This window comes from Dipodomys merriami, unplaced genomic scaffold (assembly GCF_024711535.1).
Source record: "Dipodomys merriami isolate MVZ:Mamm:240054 unplaced genomic scaffold, mDipMer1.0.p SCAF_4, whole genome shotgun sequence".
NCBI classification, from domain to species: Eukaryota; Metazoa; Chordata; class Mammalia; order Rodentia; family Heteromyidae; genus Dipodomys; species Dipodomys merriami.
The window spans coordinates 64,328,046-64,356,043 of record NW_027205603.1 but is presented as its reverse complement, the minus strand read 5'-3'; the positions used below and the strand labels follow the sequence as shown (position 1 = coordinate 64,356,043).

The following is a 27,998-nucleotide window of genomic DNA, read 5'->3' as shown; positions in this document are numbered from 1 at the left end:
GCACAATTCCACTTTGTGTAAATGAATAAGATTCATTTGGATGGTACTGAATGAAAACTTAATTAAAATAGTTGTTCAAATATGATAAAGTAAACATGAATAAAGAATTAGTTCCCTAAGAAAATCATACCTATAAACAGCCACTTCCATATTGCAACCCCAAAGTAGAAGCAAAAACAGTGGATATACATGATGCATACTGTTACAAAGAAACAGGAATGAGTTTAGCATTGATCATGATTCTTGCCCAGTTTTCTCTCATGTCATGTCAAATTTTCCTGAAATAGTGACTTACAATAATTTCGTGACCATCATTCTCAATCTTATACTCCCTTAATTTGCCCTAAGAGCAACATACCAACTCACATCAAACTACAGCTCTATTCATTTAGAACTTGTTTGTCAAATTTTAGGTAACAAAGAATGCTCTCATAGTTATCTCTAATTCTGTAAAAATCATCTCTCAAGAAAATCTAAAGATAGAGAAATTATCTGGGCTAGAATGACTGGCTATTTCTTCATGAATTGTAGATAAAATTTCTGACTGTACTGACTGCCATTATTTGGTGAAACTTATGTCCTCTTAAATTGATCATCATGTAAGAAAGAATGCAATTTGAAAAAGATGAATTTTGGGAATTCTGATTTTTAAACAATTTAGTCAAATCAGTAACATACCATAGGCTAACCCAAAAGATACAGATGCCTAATTTTCTATTTAGGAATACAAAAACAGACTTAATGTGGAAAAGTTTTCTTCTAAAACTCATGGAAATTTTAAAAAAAGTGTTCAGTAGAAAACTAATAGTATGGATAGTGATAATAACAAAACAAAACAAAATTAAATTTAAAAAATGTCCAACAACCTATTCATAGTCCTTTTCACATTTCCACAGAACATCAGAACCTTCTGGGTTGTCAACCACTCCAGTACTCTTCCCCAACCTGCTGCCCATGAGAAAAAATAATTGGGGTAAATTTTGCTGAGAAAGAAAAATCCCACCTTCCTGAGCCCACAACAAAACAAAAACAAACACAACAACAATAACAACAAAAATCTCACAAAGAAAAAATTCTGCCTAATATAACCAATTCTTAAATATTTTGTACGCAATCAAAATAAGTTGCATTAATTTTAGATACTTTAGCCTAATAAAAAACAAACAAGTTTCATTTATTAATTTAAAAGATAAACATGCTATATCTTACATAATTTTCAGTATTTTAAAATATCTGATAATTCTTTTAATTCTTGATATACCAAAACTGACAGTTCCAAAGAATGGTTTTATTCCTAAGTAAAAAAATATAGGATTATAGATTCTCTAAAAGGTACAATCTGTAGCGGATCTGAAGAACTGAGCGGTGGTTGGTATTCACTTGAATGTCATGAATTATGATTTTTTCAAGAAAAGTTATGACCCTCTACCACAGGACATTGCCATACTTCAACTATATATTATAGGTTAATAGTTTGATCTTAGTATTAACTTTTTTTCCTGGCTAAAAGCCAAATTCAGGGCTTTTTTTTTTTTTTTTTTTTGGTACAATAACATATCTATTTCTAACTTCTGGCATTCTTTTCTCTTTGGATCCCATCCCTGACAGACATCTGTATTTTGTAACTTTCTTACATTCTGGCTCTGAAGCTACACTAGTTCTGGACTAACAATTCTTTTCTGTTTGAATTCATTAGTGTGAGAATCAGGACTGAAAGGACTTTGGGAGGTCATATAGACATCAGCTAGCTGCTCTGAACAAGTTAAACTCCAAACTATAAAACCAAATGGTGTTTAAAGACTTGTAGAAAATGTTTTGTGATAGTTTTTCATTTTATGAAAAGGATATTTACTGGATATTAAGGTTTTCTATAAAATGAAATATGATATGGCTTATATGTTGACTTCATTAAAGAGACATTTAACAACAAAATGAATCATTTGCTCTAATGGTACAGAATTGGGACAAGGTAAATACTAAGCTTATATGACATAAGCACTGCTCTATTGATAATACAACTACTATCGATGTCATACTTACTTAGTTTAGACTTAGTTTACTCTATCTTAATAATTTCTCAGGTAATATCTCCTCAGTTAATTTTTCATTAAAAGCAACTCCCAAGCCTGTATAACTATGTTCATTTATTTGTTATATTTCTTTTAGCAAATTAATCTCTTAGTGGTTTTCAGACCTATCAAAGTACAGTGATATATAGGATGCACAAGATTTGGGGAAGAGAAAAGTAAATAACATAGCTAAAGTGCCAATCAGACTTTCTGGCACATAGAAATTGCTCAAAAAATTAAATGAAACATTTAATATTACATTAAATATTTAAAATTAATTTTAATCTCGTTTGTCTGAAACTTCAGACAAACCTAGTGAACATCATTGCATGCTAAAACCACCACCAATTTAAAGGTTTGATGGGTGACCTGCAATGAAGGACTAGAGTGGTAATGACATTGCTGACTTCTTGTACCTACTGTTAGACAAGAAACTTTGCTAACCAAGGGATAGGACCTCTACTTGCATGGAACTTAGAATCCATTGAGGATGCCAAACAACTGAGCAAGCACAGATTACAAATGAAGAAGAACTATTCCAGGGGAAAGGCTCAATTATTATGGTTCTTTCCAGATCAAGTGTGACCTTGAAGTTGCCAACTTTACTGCTTGCTCTTTCCCCTCAAATCCTCAATATACTTTGTAGACATTATACCACTGAGCTTACAATGTTTCCAGAAATTTTCATTGTGCCTGGGCTTCTCTGACACTGGTCTTCTTTTGATCACTTCCTCTTTGATTTCTAGGTTAGTTTCTTTGGGTTTGCATAGCAAATTATCATATACTTAGTGTCTTCAAACAGCAGAAATTTTCTTTTTATAGCTCTGGAAGCCAGAAACGCAAAATTAGTGTGACAGCAGGGGCAAGCTCCTCTGAAGTCTCTAGGGAAGACTCTTTCCTTCCTTCTTCCTTATTGCTGGCAGTTCCTAATTCTTGGTGTTCCCTGGCTTATACCTGAATCATTCCAATATCTGTCTCTATCTGCTCATGGTCTTTCCCTATGTGTCTCTGTCCAAATGTCTTTGCCTTATAAAGATAGTAGTAGTTACTGGGTTATAGTCCACTCTAATTCAGTATGGCTTCATCATAACTTAATTACATTGACAAAGACTATTTCCAAATAAAGTCAGACCTTGATCTTGCAGATGGCAATAATTTGGGAAGGACACTATTTAACCCACACCTCATAATCTAGTATTTATTTGTAGATGTAGTAAATATTCTATCCTTATTTCTCTTGTGTTTGAACTCTTCACATTCTCTGAGTGACTTCCATTTTACTTGTATGACTTCAATATTAACGTCTATCAGTATGATACTCAAATGTAAAATAGAACAACTGAGTCTCTCTGAGTTGTCAGCCTATATTTTCAACTGTATGGTAGGCATTTTAATGTGATTATACTCTAAGACCTTAAATTATAAGTGGTTAGTGTAGAACTTATGATCTCTTCCATATTCCCAACTGCTCTATTTTTCCTGACATTTCCAGTTCCCATTAATGGTAGTGTTCTATCCATTTAGTCACCTAGAATAGACCCATAAAGTCATTTTTAATTTTCCTCTCCCATTACTGGTCATTTTCAGGCATTAAAATCTGTTTTTTCTGTCTCCAGATGTCTCTACATTCATTTTCTTCTTCCCATTCCAATGTCATTCTTATTTCAGAGTAATTGCAATGTGCTCAAAGCAGATCTCCATGCATTAAACTCCATGTATTCTGTAGTTGAAATTCCCTGTGTAATTGGCCATTGCTGTTGTTCAGCTCAATAACCATTTAATAGACTACACTCACGAAATAAAAGTACTTATGGAAAAAGCCAAAATATCTCAGTGGATCTTGCTTTAAGCCTACTTTTTCAAGCTCATCCATCATTTGAACTTCCTTCTCTGCATTGATTATAATACTATGTATCTTTTGTGACAATTGTTGCCAATGTACTATATTGTAAGCTTTTTGAGATGATCATTAACACCTTCCCCTCAAGTTTGTAGGACAGTAGAGTCTAAGTAAAAAAAAATAAGAACACAAAAATTACAAACCCTCAAAATGTTCTTCTACTGGGTAAGTATAACTAATGTATCAATAAAATGAAACACTATTTTACAACAAAAATATGTAACTTGGGGCTAGGAAGGTGGCTCAGTGGTAGAACGCTTGCTTTGCATGCATGAGGCCCTGGGTTCAATTCCTCAGTACCACATAAGCAAAAAGAAAAAAGCCGGAAGTGGCACTGTGCCTCAAGTGGTAGAGAGCTAGCCTTGCGCTAAAGAGCTGAGGGACAGCGCCCAGGCCCAGAGTTCAGGCCCCACAACTGGACCCAAAAAATAAAAATAAAAAAATATGTAATTTTCCATGGTACAATATGGATTAACTGAAACACTGTGCTAAATGACAGAAGCCAGTTACCAAGACCACATATTACTTGACTCCATTTACACAATAAGCGGATGTATTCAAACAGAAAATAAATATAGTCACCTAGAGCTAGGGGACAGATCAGAAAGTAAAAGCTAACTTTTAGGGCAAAAAGTTTCTTTTTCAGGATGAAAATGTTCTAAACATAATTCTGGTAAAGATTATACAACTCAATGAATATACTAAAAACTACTACACAGCCGTAACTATTTATTTATTTATTTATTTATTGTACTGAGACTTGTAACATAGGGCATGGGTGTTGAGCCACAGTTCCATTTTTACCTTTTTTGGTGGTTAACTGAAGGTAAGAGTTTCACAAACTTTCCTGCCTGGGCTTGCTTCAAACCATGCTCCTCAAATCTCTTTTATCCTGAGTAGCTGACAAGGTAGAACCACCAGCACTCAGCTCAGTTACACCTTTTATATGGGTTAACTGGATGATCTTATGTTGCATCTCAATAAAGATATTAAAAAAGTACTAACAACTGAAAAGAAACAAGATGTAGTATTTAAAGACATTGCTTCAAAATACGTAAAATAATCAAGTTTGATTTTTTTAAGTTTGATAAAAAATAACAAGGCAGATATATTTGAAAATATGACAAAATGAAAATGTCATACCAATGTCTTTGTTATAAGCATAGGTAAAGGGGGAAAATAAAATCTGAAGTTCACAGTAAAAACTCATTTGTCTTCCAACCTTCAAAACGTAAATCAGAATAAGAGGCACACTGGGTATCTGGATATGGTAAGCCTTTACTTCTGTACTAATGCCTTGTTAGTTAGTGACGTGTGAGCTATTATCTCTAATTTCAGATAGGGGAGCTAAATAAAAAGACTTTATATAATCAAAATGCAGTCACCAGCTGACCTAGGATTTGGTGGTGGAAATTTTAGCTCTGGAATCTGTGTTCTGTAAGCCTTTTTGAAGTTGCTTCTTGTTCTGTTTGTTGTTCTCATACAATGTAGTTTCTTAATGAATAATGGTTCTTATTGGAATCACATACAGGGAAATATTTCTTTTCAGTGGCTATCAATACACAGACCATCCATTCATATTTATTATTGTTTCATTTCATTTTCAAACATCCCAAACATTTTTATACTGAACAGCAAACATCAAGCACACTCTGACTGCTAAGCATAGTTCTTTGCCAAAAGAAATGTTCCCTCCTTTTATATGCAAGAGTATTTAATAGGAAGAGAAATAAGCTAATAAAATTTCTACCCACAAATAAAGTGACAGAACAAAAAATGACTCCAGTATTCTTTTACTTTGCAAATGTTTTCCATTTACTTTAAAAGCACATTTTACTGACAGATCATTCCCCACTTCTTACTCTTTTGAAGGGTAAGAAATGCTAACATTTCAAACTATTTTTTCAAAAATCTCATTTACTTCTTAAATATTTTTGTCCTTTAGCTGATCTTTCAGTAAATAAAACACATCACTGTTCCATAGACTTCATGACACATTGCATGATCAGACAGAAGTGAGTTGTAGGAATCACTTTACAACAGAGGTTGAACACAGGTCCTCAGGAGTTATGGCTATGATGCCAGCAAGGAATGTTCTTATTCTCATCTCTCTTCTTCCTTTTCTCCTCAGCAAATGAGTCCTAATACCCCTTTTATCTACATATTCCCAAATAACGCAATCCTGGACTCTGGGATGTAGGCAGCACATAGCACAGGGTGTGGGTTCTAAGAAATATTCTTAAAGGGAAGACATGTGCTTCTTTCAATCCTTCCCTTTTCCTATTGCTTGAAGCCAATGCAGCCATCTTGGACCATGAAGGAAAATTAACCATTGGAGACAGCAGAGCAGATGAAGCTAGAAGATGCCTGAACTCTCAGGACTTTGTAGAGATAACTTGCAGCCTAGGTCTACCTTCATACTGCTCTTGGGTTTGAGAGAAAATAAATTTGTTATCTTTAAGATACTGGTACTTTATATCTTTTTATCTTTTCAATATAAGCCTATTCTTAATTGATTGAGAACTGAACAGCTACATGTGTATGTCTTGTATTATTGGGATTTTTTTTGGCTAAATTTTCCTGCAAAGTTTATAGCTTACAGGAATCCAAAAATGCTTCCTGAAATTATTAAATTTTGTATTGTTTCATGCAGTTTTCTGAGAGAGGTCCATGAAAACTCAAAACCTTTTCAGATCTTTGGACCCTTTTCTCTAATGAGGACATCACTCCCTCTGGCTCAGGGTCCATCTGCAGTGCCTCACAAAGTGAACCACAATCAGCGTAACAGGTACTCCTTATTTCCACAATTGTGTAACTGCTCTTATACCTTACTTCATGGGTTATAATGAAGATAGAAGAGACATGACATATCAAATGACAAGTTTGGTGCCTTATACATACTAGGTGCTCAATAACCTTTTCCTTTCTCTCCACAGAATGGACACAGATTTACAAGCCACACTTTCAGTCCCATACTTGCCTAACTTTTCTTAGGGAAACAAGATTATTTTCCAGTTCTTCCAATGATACATAGTACTTTCTCTATTCAATATTGAATTTTTGTTCATATTGATTTTTTCACATATTCTTTGCCTCTGCTTTATCTCTTCAAATTCTACTTATCCCCTCAATGAAGCTTTGTTTTCAAAAATCCAATCAGCTGTGAAATCCCTTTCTGTAAAATGTCACAATTTATGTTATTTCCATGGCACGACACAATTGTACCTTGTTTTATGTGCTTGTTGTTCCTGAAAAGCCACCTGTAGTGTCTGCCTTATATTATCCATAGCACCTAGCCAGGTCTTTTCATCCTGTGTTTTACTGAGGTGACCTCAAAATTCACAGGCAGCACTGTTTAAGTATGTACCTAGAAAATCTTTCTTTCATACTTTTATAATACTGTGAAGACAGAATGGTTAAAAGTGTATTCAGGGAATATTCTATTTTAGATTTCCTGACCTTGTCCAAAAAAGGAGGCAATAGCTTCTGTATATAAAACACTTAGTAGTTGATCCAGCACTGTTACCCATCATTCAAAAACATTTATTATTTTGTTCATTGGGCACACACACAAATTTTTCCTTTCCTTTATTTTCTAAGAGTTTGGCTCAGCCTCCTACTTTCCCAAGGCCCTTCAGACTTCTTTTGTATTTCAAGAACAATGAATCTCATATCTGGCATTGAGAACTCCACCTAAAAATGACGGATAGGAGCAAAGCCTTCTGGGACACATTAGTACAGCTGCCAGTGGGCAGGAGGTGCTTATAAAACAAAAAGCTCAAGATTCTGGGAACATATGTGTAGCAATAAGTGAACTTCCCAACCCCTCTGAAAAGCAACACCCCAGAATACTTCCTTTTATTCTTTTTAAGCTGTGTATGAAAGAGGGAAATCATATTACATTGCAAATAACTTTCTGAAGGATTCTCTTTCTATAGTGCTACCATGTGCTAGTATGGTAAACTTTGCTTATCAGGTCCATGTGCTTTAGAATGGTAGGAAGCTTGTAAAGTCGAGTTTAAAGTAGCAAAAGTCTATTTGCTAATTTATTGGATAATATCAAGTATAACTGTCTGGAATATTCTCCACAATATGAAACAAAAACAAATCTGCTTATCTATAAGACTTAATGAAGCTTTAACTCATTCTGTGGACAAATAGTAGATAAAACATTTTTTAAAACTAAATGAAATAGCCACTAAACTACACATATTAAAACACCTCATTGTGAACCCAAGTTAAAAAAATCCAAACAACTTTTTTGCTGATATTGGGGTTTGAATTCAGGACATTGTGCTCACTTGGCTTGCATTCTCATCTGGCGTTCTTATTACTTGATCTATACCTTCAGCCTGGCTTTTTGCAATTTATTTTGGAGCTAGAATCACATGGAATTTTCTCATGGTGCCTACTTTGAGCCTCTGAATCTCAGCTTCCTAAGTAGCTAGGATTATAGGTGTGAGCTACTGGCATCCAGCTATAAAACCAAATTTTAAAACTAGGTAAGTATATGTAAAGCTCTCATACCTCACTAGAGCTGGCAACAAATACATATAGAGAATCTGTGAGATTGAATTAAAAAGGAAGCAGTGGCTGAGAAAGATACTGATTTTAAGCATACTGGAACAAGAAATCATCTCATGTGTCTTATGTGTCTTGTATGCCACAGGGCTTTGCTTAACCCATATTTTGAGGACGCTAGGGAAGGATGTTCTGAGGATTTAAAAAGTGATATTAAGCTTTTCTCCAGATGCAGATAACCTTTGATGTACATAGAGAAATAGCTTTGCCAGGTATCTATAAGGGGAAAAACTGTAAAAACTATAGCAAAAAGGAGCCTTAAAAAAAAAAAGTTTTAATCTTGTGGATGCAGGTGACTCACGCCTGTAATGCTAGCTACTCAGGAGGCTGAGATCCGAGGATCGTAGTTCAAAGCCAGCCCGGGCAGGAAAGTCTGTGAGACTCTTATCTCCAATAAAACCACCAGAAAACTGGAAGTGGCACTGTGGCTCAAGTGGTAGGGTGCTAGCCTTGAGCTGAAGAGCTAATGGACAGTGCACAGGCCCAGAGTTCAATCCCTTGACCAACACACTCCCTCCCCCCCAAAAAAAGTTTTAGTCTCTAAAGACTTTCTGCTGGCTGGGTGCTGGTGGCTCACGCCTGTAATCCTAGCTACACAGGAGGCTAAGATCTGAGGATCATGGTTCAAAGACAGCCAGGGCAGGAAAGTCCATGAGACTCTTTATCTCCAATAAATCACTAGAAAACTGGAAGTGGTGTTGTGGCTAGGCAGTAGAGTGCCTGCCTTGAGCTGAAGAGTTCAGGGACAGTGCCCAAGCCCAGAGTTCAAGCCCCATGACTGACAAAAAAAAAAAAAAAAAAAAGACTTTCTGCCAATGGTGATCCTTTCTCCAAAGCCCTATAGGAGGGCTGAAAGGAGCAGAATATTATATTGTAGAGTCAGACTGGAAAGCAGTGCTGACTTTGCACAGTCAGAAAGTATGAGTTTCATTTTTTAAAATTTATTTTTATTGTAAAGGTGATGTACCGGGGTGGGGGGTGGTGGTTACAGTTACATAAGTCTGGTAATGAGTACATTTTGAACAGTGTCCATTTTCTCCCAGTTTTTTCCCACTCGACACCCTTCCCCCACAAGTTGTATAGTTCATTTTCAACACAGTGTCTCGTGAGTATCCCTGCTACATTAGTTTACCCTTTGTCCCTCCATTTCTGTGCTTCCCCTTACCCTCCCTCAAATGGAGAAACATACATATGCATCACAAAGGCTCAACAGCTATGTGCATATGAACTCCAAGAAATGGAAGCAACAGAGCTTTTTCTTGGTCATTTTACTTTTCTCTCCTTGGTTGCTGGTTTTGATTTCTGTACTTTTTGTCTTGTATGTTAAGTTTATCCACTATATCTTAATTCCCTCTGTTTGGCTTAATTTAGTGGTGGTGGGTTTGTTACCTGCAACTTACAGAAGTGTAACTACCACAGCAGCCACTGTGTTCCTGTGAGAAAGGTCTTAAGTATCTCTTCGGGTAGAAACTCTGTCAGCAAAAGTGTTTCATTCATTCATTCATTCATGGCAATGGGGCTTGAACTCATGGCTTCAGGGCTTTCTAGACAAGTGCTCTACAGCTGTCATTCTTTTTTTTTTGGTCGGTCATGGGGCTTGAACTCTGGGCCTGAGCGCTGTCCCTCAGCTCTTCAGCTCAAGGCTAGCACTCTACCACTTGAGCTACAGCGCCACTTCCAGTTTTTCTGGTGGTTTATTGGAGATAAGAGTATCATGGACTTTCCTGCCCAGGCTGGCTTTGAACTGAGATCTTCAGATCTCAGCCTCCTGAGTAGCTAGGATTACAGGTGAGAGCTACCAGCCCATACAAGTGCTCTACAGCTAAGCCACACTTCCAGTCCTTTTTGACATCTTATTTCTACTTCCTGCCTAGGTGTGTGTCTGGACCAAGATCCACCTGTTTTATGCTTCCTATTGTAGCTGGTGTGGCAGGTATGTTCTGCTATATCCAGTTTATTTGGTTGAGATCGAGTCCTGGACTTTTCTGTCCAAAGCTAGTCTACAATTTCTGTACTAATTTCAGCCTCCCACGAAGCTAGGATGACATTCATGTACCACGGTGCCCAGCTCTGAATTGAGAAGGATTCTACATTTCTGCCTGGAACCACAGTCTTGGTACTGCTCTCAGCCTATCAATTAGCTAGAATTATATGTATGGGTCATCAGTACCCAGCTTCCATTTATTTAGGTTATACAGAACCAGAATTTCTCAAAATTATTAGGATATTGACAAACTATAAACACAAATGTCCTTAGAAAATGGGGATTTTTTGGTCTAACATAGAAGGATCCAGGTTTTTTTAATCAGTTAATAGAATGATGATGATGATGATGATGATGATGATGATGATGATGATGATAATCATAACTATTACCACTGGCTGTCTTATTAACTTACTAAGCCTTTAATACCAAAGATAGATAGATGATGCCCATTTTATTTGCTAGCTGTTGTACATATATTATCCTTTCTCTTTACAACTCTTGAAGATAATAACAGTATAGGTTTATATGGAAAGGTTTGTTACTTATTGAACTAAAGATATACCCCTTAGGAAAGTCCAGCCTGCTGGGAAATTAGGTAGTGAGGAGGGCACTGAATATGATTCAAGTTCTACCTTTTGGTCTTGTAGTGTCAAAGAATTTCAGCAGTAAAATTAGTAATCAATTTAGGAATCCTGACTCATGCTAACAAAGTTCACTGGAGCCTGATGTGTGTATATACACACATACATATATATATCTGTATATATATATATATATATGTACACACACACACACACACACACACACACATATATATATATGTACACACATACATATGCTAAATTACTAATTTACCATGAGATCTATAATCACTAAGCAGCCTGGATATGCAGATGATATTCTCTGTGGTTGGACTGCATTGGGAACCAAACTATTAGGAGTTTGTTTAGGTGGTTATGTGATTTGAAGGCTGTTCATAGAATTTGACAGCTGCTACATTCATTCCCATAAAGAGGACTTAGTTACCAGGTGAATCAGACATTTGGGCACCATTTCTTTGGAGAATGCCAGAAAGGCCTCTGTCAATAAATGTCTCTATGATCCTCCTAGTCCTCCAGAGCTGACCTGTTCTCCTTCAAAAGGAAACATTCTTTCTTATATATTGTAATGTATATACAACCTATTTGACATGTCCTTTTATTGATTGAAGGGTACTTTCAATACCCTTGAGATAATTATTTCATGATTTAATAAAGTAAAAGGATAATTTTATTTCCCTTTTCCACATTTCCCAAATGGCTGGCTCATTGTTACCTTAGTATATCATCTAAAATTATATCCTACCTTTTTACGTATAAGGGAAAGTGCTCAGGTCTGACAGGTCTGAGAGTAAGAAAGACTGGATGAAGCCTGATTACTTCATAAACTCTATGATTCAAAACAGTGAATAAACTTCTCTTGGTTTCTTCACAGGTAAAATGGGGGTGGAACATTTTTTTTATCAATTATTCTTTCAATGTGCTATCACTCACTCTTACAATCATATTATTGTCACTTTGAAAACTAACGTTCTTGGCTGAGTACCAATGGCTCATGCCTGTACTCCCAGCTGCTCAAAAGACTGAGATCTGAAGATCATGGTTTGAAATCAGCCTGGGCAAGAACATCTATGAGACTCTTATCTCCATTAACTACCAAAAAGCCAAAACTGGAGCTGTGGTTTAACTGGTAGGGCACTGCCATGAGTATAAAAGCTTAGTGATAGTGCACAGGCCCTGAGTTTAAGCCCCAGGATGAGCACAAAAACAACAAGAACAACAACCAAAAATAACCTTCTTGAATTTTGAATTAGATAAACAAGAGTGAACTGGGCACAAGTGCATTGTTTTCTTTAGTTTAGCCTCTTCCTACCAGATATAAACAAGTGACACAGCATGCTTTTCGTTTCTCTTTTTCTGTTATTCTTGTAAAGATATCTTTCACAAACTATAGTTATGGTTTATTCATCAAAATCTGTTATATTTTGAAAATTTTATATGGTAGAAATAACTTAATTTGGGGTAATTCTTATATCTGAAGGGTAACAATTAATTGGGAAAAAGAAAAAAGTATTACTAAAGTAAAATTTCATATCACATTCTTGATTAAAGAAAGCATTTTCAAGCACCAGAGGTTGTTCTTGTCCCCCTGCAATATTGTATTCTACTTGTTTTCACACTGTTTTCATTTATATTTTACACTAAATTTTCATATATCTTCACCTGGCATGTGACAACAGACCAAACTAAATATCATCTTTCCCTAAGGGAAATTAATGTAAACATCATAATGGGTTTACATAAGAATTAAAACATATATTTCCAATCTTATTACAAAAGGATGGGCTAAAAATTAATTTTATACTGACACTGGGGCTTGAGCTCAGGGCCTGGTGTTCTGGCTTAACTTCTTGCTCAAAACTTGTGAATCTTGCTCCAATCCAGCACTTTTCTAGTTATTTGGAGATACAGTCTCACAGCCTTTTCTGCCTCACAATCTTCCAGGTCTCAGCCTCCTGAGTAGGATTACAGGTGTGAGTCACTTAGACTTAACTGGACTAAAACTTTTAACTCTGGATTATGGATATTTCTAAAATGGAATCCTTAATATAGTATATATAGTAAAATATGGACAGAGGAAAGCCTTTTATATTCCACTTCCAGATATGAGGTCAGAAAGTTTTTATATTTAGGTTCATTGAAATCCTCAGCACTCCACTTAAGTTCAGTGGCATTATTTTACTATATAATTTCTAATTTTACCTTCTAGAGTAATTTTGTTCACTTAGAAGCTTAATACTATGGCTATCTTTCCCATATTCTTTATCAAGTTCCAAAATAAATTCCATAAGGTAACATGGAGATTTAGTTTATAAATATCATTAGCAATGAGATTTATTACCAAAGGTGAAATACAAACAGACAAACCTAAAGGTTCTATAGTACAATTGAACTCTATGAGGTCCATTTTTAAAAAAAATGAACTAATGGTGCTGAAGGAAAAAGCAATGTCAACTCAACTACGATTTTAGGACTTCTGCCAAAGAGATTATTTTATCTTGGTATTTAAGAAGTAAGCTTTGTTTAGGGGACAAAAGCAGACTAGGCAATGATCTCACCGAGAGTTTGTGTGCAGAAATGACATTAGACTGTGCCTTTGTGGTAGATGACACTAATGAAGGAGAGAAACCAAATTAAACTCAATTAGGCTCATAAAATAGTGATAATGTAATATTTTTGAGTAATATGAAATAGGAACATACAGTCATGTATTCATTTTTACATTCAGTATATTTACTGAGCATTTCTGTTGCATGAGGACACTGTAAAGCTCATGATAAATTAGATATGATCCTTCCTCTAGAGGCCTACAATCTAGGATGAAGTCTAGACACAGAAAAGTAAGATTAAATGTAAGGAGTTAGGTGAAAATGATCATAAAAGGTGGCCTAAATGCTTCAGATTTCTTAGGAGGGCTTAGACATGATGTCCAGGAAAACCTTCATGGAATAGACATCATTTTACCTATCTAAGATGTGGATAGAATTTCAATTCACACAAAAAAGAGAAAGAGTCAAAGAAGAGGAAGTGGAATGTTAAACAGGCTGGGTTGGAAAATGCCAAATAAGTCAGATTAAATAAAGCACCTGTCATGTGCTGTAAGGCTGTCAAAGTCAGAATGGTAAGATGATTGGGCCAATTATTCAATCCATCTGTCTTATAAGACCACTGGAAGCAAGAGAGATTGAAGGCTGGAATTGCATTTAGGAGTCTGTTTTAATAGTCTAGGCATTTGTGTAAATGGAGTAGCTATAATACCTCATTAAATTTAATATCCAAAAACAATTGTGAAAAACAGGTAACATTAACTGTAATGTTTAGTTTAAGAAACAGAAGCTCAAAGACATCAATGGGTTGCTTAAGGTTATTCTCCAAAGCCCAAGATATTTGTACAACACCATAGTGACAAAGGGCATTCATCTCATAAGCTCCCTCCATTCAGGATCAGCTGTTCAGCGTCATTGTGTCTCCAGTATAGATATACAATCACAGGACAACAGACATGTTGGTCATCCTTGAAAGCTGAAAAAGGGAGACTTTTCTATCTCCAACTACCACAAAAGCCTTCTTGTAAGACTGGGTTTCCAACATGTAGACAGTATCTCATCTGTCTCTTGATCCTCAAGAGCTAGCCCAGGGTCTGGTACTATAGGAGCATAAGAAAAAGCTGCTGATTTGAGTTAAATATGTGAATCATAATACAGGTTTATTTTCTTTCTCCAGGAGAAGCTCCAAAGAAACAAAATAGTGTACATGGTTCTAATACTGCTCCTACCACTGAGATTCATCCCAGGTACAGGGTTAAATTCTGCCTAGTCCACAGTACAGAATCAGGGCAGTTTCTTTGCCTGTTTTGCTATGCTCCTTAATCCACGATGTTCATTCTGGATCAACTTCTCTTTCAGTTGCCAGTAGCTGCAACCATGTTCTGTTACCTAGGCTAATATCTTTATTTTTGAACTTTGCTTATCTCTCTATTCCCTATTTCTCTAAAAAACTATGAAACAAGGGGCGCTGTGGCTCAAGTGGTAGAGCGCTCGCCTTGAGCTGAAGAGCGGAGGGGCAGCGCCCAGGCCTAGAGTTCAAGTCCCACGGCCAGAAAAAAAAAAAAAAAGAGAGTGAATTTTAAAGCCGGGAGCTGTTGGCTCACGCCTGTAATCCTAGCTATTCAGGAGGCTGAGATCTGAGGATCGCGGTTCAAAGCCAGCCCGGGCAGGAAAGACCGTGAGACTCATCTCCAATAAACCACCAGAAAACCGGAAGTGGCGCTGTAGCTCAAGTGGTAGAGCGCTCGCCTTGAGCTGAAGAGCTGAGGGACAGCGCCCAGGCCCAGAGTTCAAGCCCCACGATCGACAAAAAACAAAAACAAAAACAAAAACAACAAAAAAACCCTATGAAACAGGACCTGACTTTTCAAACTGTCTGCCAGACTTCTGCTTATATACCAAGTCTACTGCCTAGACCCTGGTGATTATCCCATATATGAACTAATGTAGCTGGTGTACAGTCATCCACCAGATTCCAGTTCTTCCTACTATAGCCTATGCTTCTCTAGATGAAGAGGTTTGATAACAGTCATCAAAGTTCTAAGACTCATAGGTAATACTTGCCATGTGGCAGGCACTGTTCTATGTGTTCTCTAAATACTAATGTTTGCAATCATATCAGTATACCATTGTATTGTTTTTTAAAATTTAATTTTATTGTCAAAGTAATGTACAGAGGAGTTATAGTTATATAGGTAAGGTAGTGAGTACATTTCTTGTCAAACGTTGTTACCCCATCCCTCATTTTCCTCCCACTTTCCCTCTCTCCTAATACTGCCCCAAGTTGTAAAGTTCATTTCCAACATGTTGTCTTTGTGTTGTTAAAAAAAACCCAACTGAAAGATAACTCACTTGTCTTATTGTTTTCAAACTGGCAAAGCCAGAATTTGAAAGCATTATGCTATAGTTCATTTTCCTAATAACTAAGACCTCCTCTCTCTCTTTAAAGGCAATGAGAAGAAAGAAAATATTCAGTTAGTAAATGTACTTACTATGTTATATGTTAGATGCTTCACTTAATATAATTCACATAATGATGCCACTAAAATTAGTTATTTGCTCTTTTAAACAAATACATTAACATTCATCTATAAATTTACATCTAAAATCCATTTGGAAAGAAGCTCTTACAATGATGCTAAAACTTTAATATAGAATATTTTCATTTGGATTGAAAATCTACAGATTCTATATTTAGGCAAGTAGAACTCATAGACATTACTATTTTAGTAAAAATAATCCCAGAATATGGGCAGAAAACATAATAATGAACATATTTTGTTAAGAGAGGACACAAATCTGAGAAGACTGGAGAATCTAAGAAGAGCCAGGTGCCTATGGCTCACACCTATAATTCTAGCTACTTAGGAAGCTAAGATCTGAGGATTGTGGTTCAAAGTCAGAATGGACAAGAAAGTCTGTGAGACTCTCGTCTCCAATTAATCACACCCACACACACACCCACACACACAAAGTGGAGCATGTGGTAGAACACTAGCCTAGAGCAAAAAAGCTCAGTGATAGCCACCAGGCACTGAGTTCAAGCCCCCAGACCAGCAAAAAAACCCGAAAACAAAACAAAACAAAATCCAAAGAAATAGTTAACTTCCTGGCAGTCTAAATTATTCTAAAAATTCTAAATCACTTGACAAAAATAACAACACATTTCATTTTTATTAGTTCAGAAGATAAACATGACTAAATATAAGGAAGATTTTAAATAAGAATATAATAAGCTGGGCACTGGTGGCTCACGCCTGTAATCCTAGCTACTCAGGAGGCTGAGATCCGAGGAGATAAAGAGTCTCTCGGACTTTCCTGCCCGGGGTTGGCTTTGAATGGTGATCCTCAGATCTCAGCCTCCTGAGTAGCTAGGATTATAGGCGTGAGCCACCGTGCCTGGCTACTGTGAGATTCTTATCTCCAATAAACCACCAGAAAACAGCAAGTGGCACTGTGGCTCAAGTGGTAGAACACTCCCCTTGAGCTGAAGAGCTGAGGGACAGTGCCCATGCCCAGAGTTCAAGTCCCATGACAAAAAAACCCCAAACAACAACAACAAGAATATAATAATATGCATATTAATATGCATCTTGGATTCCTCTGTTTTGTACTATTACTCTAATTTTTAAAGTGTAGAGTAGTCACTAAAAGGTTTTGGTGGGCAGCTGTATATGCCAGGATACGGGGAGATTAAGTAATTAGGAAAACAGAAGTAGCTTATTTTCTAACAGAAGAAAGAGAATAAACATAAGGAAGTAAACAAATACATAAAGATATCTTTAAAAATCAATGATAGCAGATCAGAGAGACAAACAGTGCATGTTCTCCTTGATATGTGGAAGATCTAAAATGCACCGGGATATGACAAATTATGCAGGATGCTAAATACTCACATACAGTGAGACCTAAAGAGGACAGTCTTAGGAGAGAATTACAAATGTGCAATGCCTAAGTGCCTCTTCATCTTTATAGAAAATACAAATTCAAAGACATGAAAACAAAATATTTTTTAAATTTGATTTTTCTTTTTGTGATGACTATATTCTTTACCTTATATACAGTGTATTCACATGCACATCTGTGGGAGGGTGGAAAGAGGGCACAGAATCTGAGGAAAAAGGGTGAAAAAGTGCAGCAGTGGAGTACTCTGATGAAAGTAAACTGTTCAACTTGTGGGTGGAGATGGGAGGGAGAGAATGTGAGAGAATGAGGGAACAGATGACATTGTACAAAAGGAAATATATCCATTACCTGATGCATATAAATGTAACCCCTCTGTAGATAACCTCTATAATAACAGTAATGTAAATTCTAAAAAAAAATTAATGACATCTTTGAAGAAAATAAAGCAAGAATTATAGGCATGAGCTACCAGTGCTCGGCTCCAAACATTTTTCTTTTTTTAACTTACTTTTATTGTCAAGGTGATATACAGAGGGGTTACAGTTACATATGTAAGGTAATTAGTACATTTCTTGTCGAACAGTGTTACCCCTCCCTTGTTTTTCTCCCACTTTCCCTCCCACTCGTTATAAAATTCATTTCCAACATATTGTTGTGTGTCCTTTATCTCACCATTTTGTTGTTCTCTTTCTCTTCCCCAAATCAGATAAATGTATATAGAAGACACAGGGTACCAAAATCAAATACAGTGACAACAGGGGATGAACCAAAGGTAAAGAAAGAACGAAAGAACTTGACACAGTACATTTAAAAACAACAACAACAAAGAAAAACCTCTTGTTTCCATATCTTGGAGTTCATTTTGATTAGCATCATCTTATATGGTCATATGTACATAGCTATTGAGTTATTATGATCCTCTGCTGGGACTATCCTAGACATACTAATTAGTACAAATGAGGGAAACCATGTAGTCTATGTTTCTTTGGGTCTGGCTTACTTCACTTAATATGATTTTTTCCCCAAGTCTTTCTATTTCCTTATGAATGGGGTGATGTCACCATGCACCAGAATCAATTCCAAATGGATCAAAGACCTCGAGGTAAGAATAGATACCCTGAAAACATTACAGGAAGGAATAGGAGAAACACGAGGGTTCCTTGGCACAGGTCAAAACTTTCTTAACAAAGACCCAGAAACACAACAAATCAAAGAAAGATTAGACAAAGAGGATTGCATTAAACTTCAGAGCTTCTGCAGGGCAAAGGACATAGCTAGAAAGCTAAATAGAAAGCCTGTAGATTGGGAGAAGATCTTCACTAGCCTTATAACAGACAAGGACCTCATATCTAAAATACACGTAGAGCTCAAAAAATTACCACTGCCCCAAAAAACAAATCCTTAAAAAAACAAGCACCCCATTAGCAAGTGGACCAAAGACTTAAAGAGAGACTTCTCTGAAAAGGAAATAAGAATGCTCAAAAGACACATGAAGAAATGCTCAACCTCTCTGGCCATAAAAGAAATGTAAATCAAAACAACATTAAAATTCCACCTCATCCCAGTTAGAATGTCTATAATCAAGAAAACTAATAAAAACAGATGCTGGAGGGGATGTGGCCAAAAGGGAATGTAATTACACTGTTGGTGGGAGTATAAACTTGTTCAACATTCTGGAAAGCAGTATGGAGGTTCCTCAAAAGACTAAACATTTTTATTAATAAATGATTGATGCTTAACATTCTTATTTTAAAAAGAATAGTCATTACATACCTGTAGCACATCACCTAGGTCTGCTGTGCTGATATCTGGATCCTCTGTGGTGTTGAAAGGCACAGGAGTTATTCTTACCAGGGTAAGCACTCGAGGTTCTGGATATCTCCATAACATCATCCCTGGGTTATCGTCTGTTTCATTATAAAACAAGACTTCATAGACACCAGGCAGCTTCAGAGGTTCTAACAAAGGAGAATATAATTTATGTATACTTTCAAAAGTGAACATGTTTATTGCTTAGAGCAAGAATAAAATCTAGTTTATAGTTTTTTATAACTTGAGACAAAAACAATTTAAGAATTTCTCTTAGACCAAATTGTAACATAATATTTTTGAACTGCAAATACAAGCTTTTCAAGTGATCTTTATGTGCTATCATTTAGAGGACATAAATTTGTTAACACACATATACATATACTAACAACTGGTACTTACCAGCATCTTGTATATACTGGAAGAGACCTGTTCGTAGGTCGTCTGAACTTTGCTCACTTTTAAAGTTCTGATTTTTTTCCACAGAAGATGGCATTTGAGATGCTGGTTCGCAAACTTGCACTTCAAACTTTCCCTCCTCATTAAGATATCCACTGAACAATTCATGTAGAAGAACTAAACAATTCAAATGTTCTTGACCCCAAAAGACCTTTAAAACAAAACAAAAATTTCTGGTGGTCTTTAAATACAAATATTTCTTGAGTACAATTAGGTACAATCATATCTGAATTAACAAGAAACTATAATTATGTTCAGTTTACTTAATGATAACAAACTAAAGTTCTAATATGTAATACAATAGGATATCAATTGCAGAATACATTGTGTGACTAACAATAACTTTTAAATGTTTGATTGGTGATGAAATAACACTGATATGAAGTAATATATGAATTCATTTAGCTAAAAGGACAAAAAGCATATATTAAAATCCATGATTAACAAAAGTAGATCTTCAAGGCCAAATGCTAATAAATAATCCTAAATATGAGGTCCTTTTCTTTGCACTTTTACTCTTCAGAGACAGAGACAAAGAAATCTGCTTCATGGACTTGATATTAGAAGGCTACCAGCTTCTGGGCTTAGTGAGAAAGTACAAACACACAGGATTCCTTGGCCCCTTCCTGCAATCACCACTTTATAAAGCTTTCAGAGCACAAGGGTACAAGGACATAGACTTTCTTTGAATGGAATTAAGTTTTATTTTCCTGCTATTAAGCAATATATTGTAACAGATGTATGACCAAACATATCATAATGATTAACATTAAAGGAGTAAAGTTTTTAAAAATGTGAATTTGTCTGAATATATTGAGTGAAAGCCACAAAACTACTAATTCTAGGGGAGCTAGTCAATACTGAAAAGAAAAAGACATATATGAAGGTATTAAAGAGTAATCTTATTCCTGGAAGTTTTGAATCTTTGGCCTAATTTCTACTTTCCAGAATTACAGCATTCTAGAAATCAAACAAAGAAATACAGTACTAAGTCTACTTTGAGTCTCATCAACATTATCTTTATTGGATGTTAAGAAACAATAGATGAAAAGTCTACATGGATAGTCTTACACTATACATTCTAGCCTTTCAGTTAAGGGATAGTCAGTAACTATATGATGTATGCTGTTTTTGCCTTTTTTTTGTCAGTCATGTGACTGGAACTCTAGGCCTGGATGCTGTCCCTCAGCTCTTCAGCTCAAGCCACAGGCTGTATCACTTGAGCTACAGCACCACTTCTGGTTTTTGAGTGGTTTTTATTGAAGATAAGAGCCTCATAGACTTTCCTGTCCGAGCTGCCTTTGAACCATGATCCTCAGATCTCAGCCTCTTTAGTAGCTAGGAGTATAGGCATAAACCACCAGCACCAGGCTTCTTATTGTTATTTTTAATGTGTGGTTATTCTGCTGTTTTGAAAAAGAGGTAATACAACTAATATTCTCCATAAAGCAACACACACAAAATCATATGCTTCTTATTAAATAGAAACTGAAAGTCTCAAAAGCAACGTAGAGCAATTTTGCTCTATGTTAGGATACTAGTGAAAAGTTGAGGTGATTTAGTTGAAAATAAGGAATTCACATTTAATATGCCTCCTTTATGGATGAGTTGGTCATTTCAATTTTCCATCATTGTAAATCTCATAAGCTTTCAGAATTCATATCAAGTTGGCAGGAAATCAAATCATGCAAGATTAGATTCAAATCTATATTAATGTTATAAAGAAATAAGGTGTATACTCTCACACATTCCATACTTGGCTAAAAGGCAAATTTGTAAGAGGATGTAATGTGACATAATCAGACATTATAATATCAAAGGCTTGATACCACTAAAAGGTTATTATATATTGCCAATGACACTGCTTGAGCAAGGTCAATTATTTGCAATTAGAAAATATTAAGAACAATTTGACCCAGCATTCCCATTCCTAGCTATATAGGCAGGAAATATGCTGCACAAAAACTTGCATGCAGGGGCTGGGAAGGTGACTGAGTGGTAGAGTGTTTGCCTTGCATGCATAAGGCCCTGGGTTTGATTCCTTAGTACTACATAAGCAGAAAAGGCCGGAAGTGGCACTGTGGCTCAAGTGGTAGGCTGCTAGCCTTGAGCTGAAGAGCTGAGGGGCAGCACCCAGGCCCAGACTTCAGCCCCATGACCGACCAAAACAAAACAAAACAACTTGCATGCAAATGTGCATAGCAGCATTAATCATAACAGAAAGAAGAAGATGCTAGAAAGAAGGAGATCACTCATCTGATGAATGAGTGATAAAGAAAATGTTCTAAAATTTACTGTGGTAATGATCACACAACTCTGAATATACTCATACAAAGCAATAAAGAATATTCTCAACAGATGAATTGTGTGGTATATAAATTATGCTTCAATAATATGGCTAAAATTTTAGTAATACAGCAATATGATAATACCTTTTTTTGCTACATAAAGATTTAAAATTTAGTGAGACAGTTAAAAAATAAGGGTTATTTAAAAACTTATTGGAAAAAATATGGTCAATCCCTACAGACCTGGAGTAGACCACCTCTTAAATCGATGGATATTTTTGGTATGGATTGTTCTGGGCCTGGATTGCTACTGTGTTTACACCATTTGGCCTCCAGACTGGAAGTAGCACAAAATGGCCCTATCAGACTCCGACTTCTTTCTCTGAGACTTGTTTTAAGGAGAAAATCATTTATGTCGAGTAGAAATGACACTCCAAGAATTACACCTAAGAAAGAAAAAACAGAGAGGGTGTATAATTCGTCCTTCACCAAAAAAAGTTTCGGAGGCATTATTTTTAAAGAGTGTTAACTGACTCTTTGTCAGTCTTTTTCAGTTAGCTTTCTACCAGTTTCATGCCATTTATACAGAACTCTACTCATGAAGCAGGCATACCTCATTCACATCCCTAACAAAGCAATATTTGCCAAAACATTATGACTTTTTCCATGTGTGAGCATTTAAAATTTTATGAGTAGAGGCATTTTCATTAAATTGTGCAAGTTTTTCAAGCAACTACATTAAAAACAAGAACAGCTGCTTCATTTGTCTTTTGTTAACATGATGTGAAAGGGTAATTTTCTATGATTTCTTACCATGAATATAGTACAGTATATTACTTTACTAGATACTCAAAGTTTTTGACTAGCCTATGGTAAAATTCAAATCAATCAAAATATATAACATGTGTTTTGTAAAAAAAATTTAGTTTAATCCAAACTTCACACATCATAACCACTTGAAGTTTACAAAGTCTTAAAAACAGATAGTGGCAGGTTAGATTTATGAGGAAAACTATATGCTATAGTTCAAAGTAAATATAACCAGAAAAGGAATATACTTTAAAATGAAGCTTTTCTTTTGAACTTAAAGTAAGATTGTGGATCAAAACCTTTTCATAAAAGCAACAGCACATTTAAAGATATTTAGATGGAGTTAAGAATGGTGAGTTCACTTTCCTCCCAAGAAGCTCATATTCTAAATTGTCATTGTGAATATTGAATTTCAGCAGACCACATTTGTAATGCTCAGAGCTTATTTTTCTAATGCTATTTGAGCCTTCAAAAAGATGAAAGATTAAAAAACACCTTAGACCCACAGTAAACACATGTTTTAAAGTAATACCCACATTGACTTTTCAATTCTGTGGAGATTTGAAAAGTGCATATATGTTGAATGTTCTAGAGCAGAAATAAGCTATACAACTTTTAATCCTCACAGAAGGGAGGATTGATCCTCCCATATCTGCAAAACTGCTAGCACTGATTTTTATTTTAAAAATTATGATAGAAATTCATTTTTGTCATGGAAATCAATTTGTGTCACTGAAACTTCCACTTCACTTCTACAATTAATTCAAAGGTAAGTTTCATTTAATTACAGAACAGAAGTGACCACCACCACAGATAAGCTAAAAAAAAAATCAAAACATACCTTTATTAATGGAGTCTTTCATCTATGTCATAACTCCCTACACCAGTGCATTAGAATTCCTGTTAACCATTAAATATTTGCTAAACAAAAAATACTAATTCATCCTAGAAATTATAATAATGGTATTACAAAAACAGGCTTAATTCAGTATAACTATGTAGAAAATGATAATTTTCTAGATTCCCCCCCCCACCCTTTTTTGTGCCTGTGCTTGGGCTTGAACTCATGGCCTTATATTCTTACTCAGCTTCTTTGCTCACAACTGGCACTCTACTCCGTTCTGAACCATGCCTCCAGTCCAGTATTTTGGTAGTTAATTAGAGATGGAGTGTCTAACACTTTTCTTTTGGGGCTGGCTTTGAACACAATCCTACAGATCACAGCCTTCTTAAAAGCTAAGATTACAGGCATAAACCACTAGTGCCTCTTCCTCTCCTTCCCTTCTTTCCTCCCCTTCTTCCCTTCTTTCCTCCTCTCCTCTCCTTCCTTCCTTCCTTCCTTCCTTCCTTCGTCTTTTTTGTCTTTCTTTTCTTTCTCCCTCTTTTGACCTCCCCCCTCCTTGCCCTCTCTTTTTCAGCCCTAGGGATTACAAAGCCCAGGGCTTTGTATATGCTAAGAAAACACTCTCTCTCCAGAGGCACATTTGAGCCCTTTTGTTTGAATTTTGCTTCTCAGATCATGTTTCATTGCCCACACACCTTAAACTTTTGACACTTCTCCCCCCATCTCTTCTTCTGAGAAGCTGGAATGACAGGCATGTGTCAATCATACCCAGATAAAAATTTTCTATTTTGAAATAACTTTGGATTTATATAAAAGTAGAAAAAATACTGTGTTCTCATATGCCCTTCACGTAGCTATGTGACTAGAATAGAAACAGTGCAATCATGCTGATATGCCATCTCTGTCCATTGATATATATCTGTATGTTTATATGCACACACATACACATATATATGTATGTGTATGTCTATATATACATAACACATATTACTGTTAAGTAAAGATCTTAGAGACTTTTGAATAGTCCACTTCAATTAGTCTGCAAAGCCTTTGTCAATTTGGGTTTATCTGATGCTTTCTCATGAGTAAAATAAAGTTATGTATTTTTGGCAAGGGTACCAAAACAGTAATTCTCTTAATTCATAACAATGGGGTGTGGGATGCTGTTGTTTTATTGCTTATAATATTTTATACTGTAAAGTTACTATTTTTCTTCAATAAATAATAAACTCCTTAGGGGTGTGTGTGTGTGTGTGTGTGTGTGTGTGTGTGTGTGTGTGTGTGTGTGTGTGTGTGTGTGTGTGTGTGTGTGTGTGTGTGTGTGTGTGTGTGTGTGTGTGTGTGTGTGTGTGTGTGTGAGAGAGAGAGAGAGAATATCTTTGGAGATTAAGCCAAATAGTCTAATTTTCACCAAACTTTAACCCATTCAGTTATGTGTGATAATGATGGCTTCCTATTTTTCTTATTAGAACTGTGGATCAGCTCACTTACTAGCTCTACTTCTTATTTATATTAATTTAGGATCTTAAATATTCATTTATGAGTCATAATCCAATGCTATCACTATTTACTTTGCTTCTTAAACATTACTAGAAGTAAACATTTCTGTTGCCTTTGGACACTGGTGGCCCATGCCTGTAATACTAGTTACTCAGAAGGCCAAGATCAGAGGATTGATATTCAAAGCTAGCCTGGGAGGAAAGTCTGTGACACTCTTATCTTCAATTAAACACCCAAAAAGATGGACATGGAACTGTAGCTCAAGTGGTAGAGTGCCAGCCTTGAGTAACAAAGCTGGCCTAGAGTTCAAGCCCCAGTACTAGTACTCCCCCTCCCCCACAAAAAAAAAGAAAAGAAGAAAGAAAAAAAGAAAGAAAAGAAAGAAACCCAAAACAACAACAACAAAAACAAGATATAGGGCTTCACTTGTTATCTGAAGCACACTGATAAATGAAATTACTTTTTTCATTTTATCAGCGTTTATCTATAAAATAATATTTGTAAGCATATGCTAAAAGCTGTTCTCGATAAAACTTATACATGCAAATTATTTTTACTTGTTTCTACTATATAGAAAGTACTTCAAAATACTCACAATACACTAGCTAAATTAGTTTGAGGTTTTTGTCTAAAAATCAAGAACCAAAATGATAAAATTATAGAATTGAATTTTTACTAAACAAATAAATAACTCTTGACAACCTTTGTGATCCTGTAAGCAGTACTGAACTCATGAACATTTCTTCCTTATCATACAGTTTTGTTTTTTGTTTTTATTTTTGTTTTTTGGCTTGGGCAGAGAGAAGGGAAACTGGAAATCTCAGGAGACAAAACATAGTTCTGCATTACTATAGCAAGATATCAAATATAATCAACTTATAAAAATAAAAGATTTATCTAGGCTTACACTTGGAGGTTCTAGACTGCTTAGCCTCATTCTTTTGGACCTATGGTGGGCAGCACATCATAGTGGGAGCAAATTGTGAAGCAAAACTGCTCTCCTCATAAACAACAAGCAAAGAGAATGAGCAAGAGTTTGGGAATTCATGATTCTCTTTAAAATCATGATCCTATGACTTATACACATTTCACAAGGCCATAGATCCTAAAGATCCACTGTACAATAGTGTCATGCTGGGGACTAAACCTTTAACCAACATAGACTTGGGAGATATTCAAACTATGGCAGGTAGGAGCTGCAATCTTGAGGAAAGTGGCATAGAATTAGGTAGAACTTTGGGAGTTTGGAACAAGAAGAAGGAAGCGGGCCAGCTTCAAGTGAGCAAGGAGGGCAGGAAGATGCACAAGATTCAGAGAGCTTGCAACTGAGCTACCCATGGATGGGCATGAGATTCAAGAAAAACTTTTGGGAAATAGATCTTTCTTTCTCCTTGGTCTTCAAGTTAAGAACAGGAAGGCCCTTGTCCTGCTAGAAGCTACCAGTAGAGCTTGAGGCTGATGCTAGTAACACATAAAGAGAGACCTAACGGCTTCTGCCATGCCTAACAACAGGTTTTCATCGTAACTGCTCAACCCATTTGAGGTGTTTTATGGCCACTTGAAACCCAAAGTGTGCCAAATGATTCACACCTGCCAAGATATGAGACCTGTCTCCTTCCCCCCACCTTTCTCCTAGGTCTCTCTCTCTTTTTTTTTTTTTTTTGGTGAGTTTGAACCCAGGGCCTTGCTGTGTGCTCACTAGAGAGGCATCCTCCCACCTGAGCTATGACATCAGCCCTTTGTGCTTTAGTTATTTTTAAGGTAGGGTCCATCATGAATCACCAAACCTGACTTGCTTGTTGACATGGGGTCTCTAAAATTTTACCTGAAATGTCCACATTTCCAGCTCAGGTGTTTTGCTGGTTTATTAGGGATAGATTCTTGCCAACTTTTTTGCTTGGGCTGGCTTTGAAACACCCTCCTCACGATTCAGCCTCCTGAGTAGATACTACTATTACAGGTATGATCCACTGGTCATCCAGTTGTTTTTTGATTTTTTTTTTTTCAATGCCAGTCCTGGGGCTTGAAAAGGTCTGGGTGCTGTCCCTGAGCTTTTGTGCTAAGGCTAGCACTCTAACACGAGTAATAGCTCCACTTCTGGCTTTTTGGTGGTTAATTGAAAAGTTTCACAAATTTTCCTGCCTGCACTGTCTTTGAACCGTGATACTTAGATCTCAGCTGACTGAGTAACTAGAATTAGAAGTGTGAGCTACCCCTGCTTGTTTTTTTTGTTTTTGTTTTTTTTTTAATTTTTGAAACAGCATCTCACTATGAAGCTCAGGGTGGGCTCAACTTGCAATGCTTCTATCCTGGCCTTTTCTTTTTTTCTTTTTTTTTTTTTAGGTCCGGTGGTGGGGCCTGAACTCTGGGCCTGGGCGCTGTCCCTCAGCTCTTCAGCTCAAGGCTAGTGCTCTACCACTTGAGCCACAGCACCACTTCCAGCTTTTTTTCCTGCTTATGTGGTGCTGGAATCAAACCCATGGCCTCAAGCATGCAAGGCAAGTGCTCTACCACTGAGCCACTTCCCAGCCCCTATCCTGGCCTTTCTTATGCTGGGTTTACAGGTGTTCCCCAGCCATACTCTACTCAAATTATTTCTAAGAACTTCAAATTTTGAAATAAAATTTAGATTTCAGCAAACTTAATATTTTCTACCCAGTTTTTCTTTTTTGTGATGGTCCTGGGGCTTGATTCAGAGCC

At 36.2% G+C, this 27,998-nt stretch overlaps 1 protein-coding gene across 4 annotated transcripts in view; it reads right to left on the bottom strand.

Moving 5' to 3' along the window:
- The window catches only part of Vps13b (vacuolar protein sorting 13 homolog B), a 515,578-nt gene that overhangs the window by 102,975 nt on the left and 384,605 nt on the right, over nt 1–27,998 (bottom strand). For all 4 annotated transcript variants that reach the window (XM_069991130.1, XM_069991132.1, XM_069991133.1 and 1 more), the window contains exons 37-39: nt 22,388–22,590; nt 19,800–20,007; nt 19,362–19,546 (exon numbers count right to left, since the gene is read on the bottom strand). In XM_069991130.1, coding sequence (XP_069847231.1) covers nt 19,362–19,546; nt 19,800–20,007; nt 22,388–22,590 — 596 coding nt within the window. The remainder of the gene's footprint in view (nt 1–19,361; nt 19,547–19,799; nt 20,008–22,387; nt 22,591–27,998) is intronic.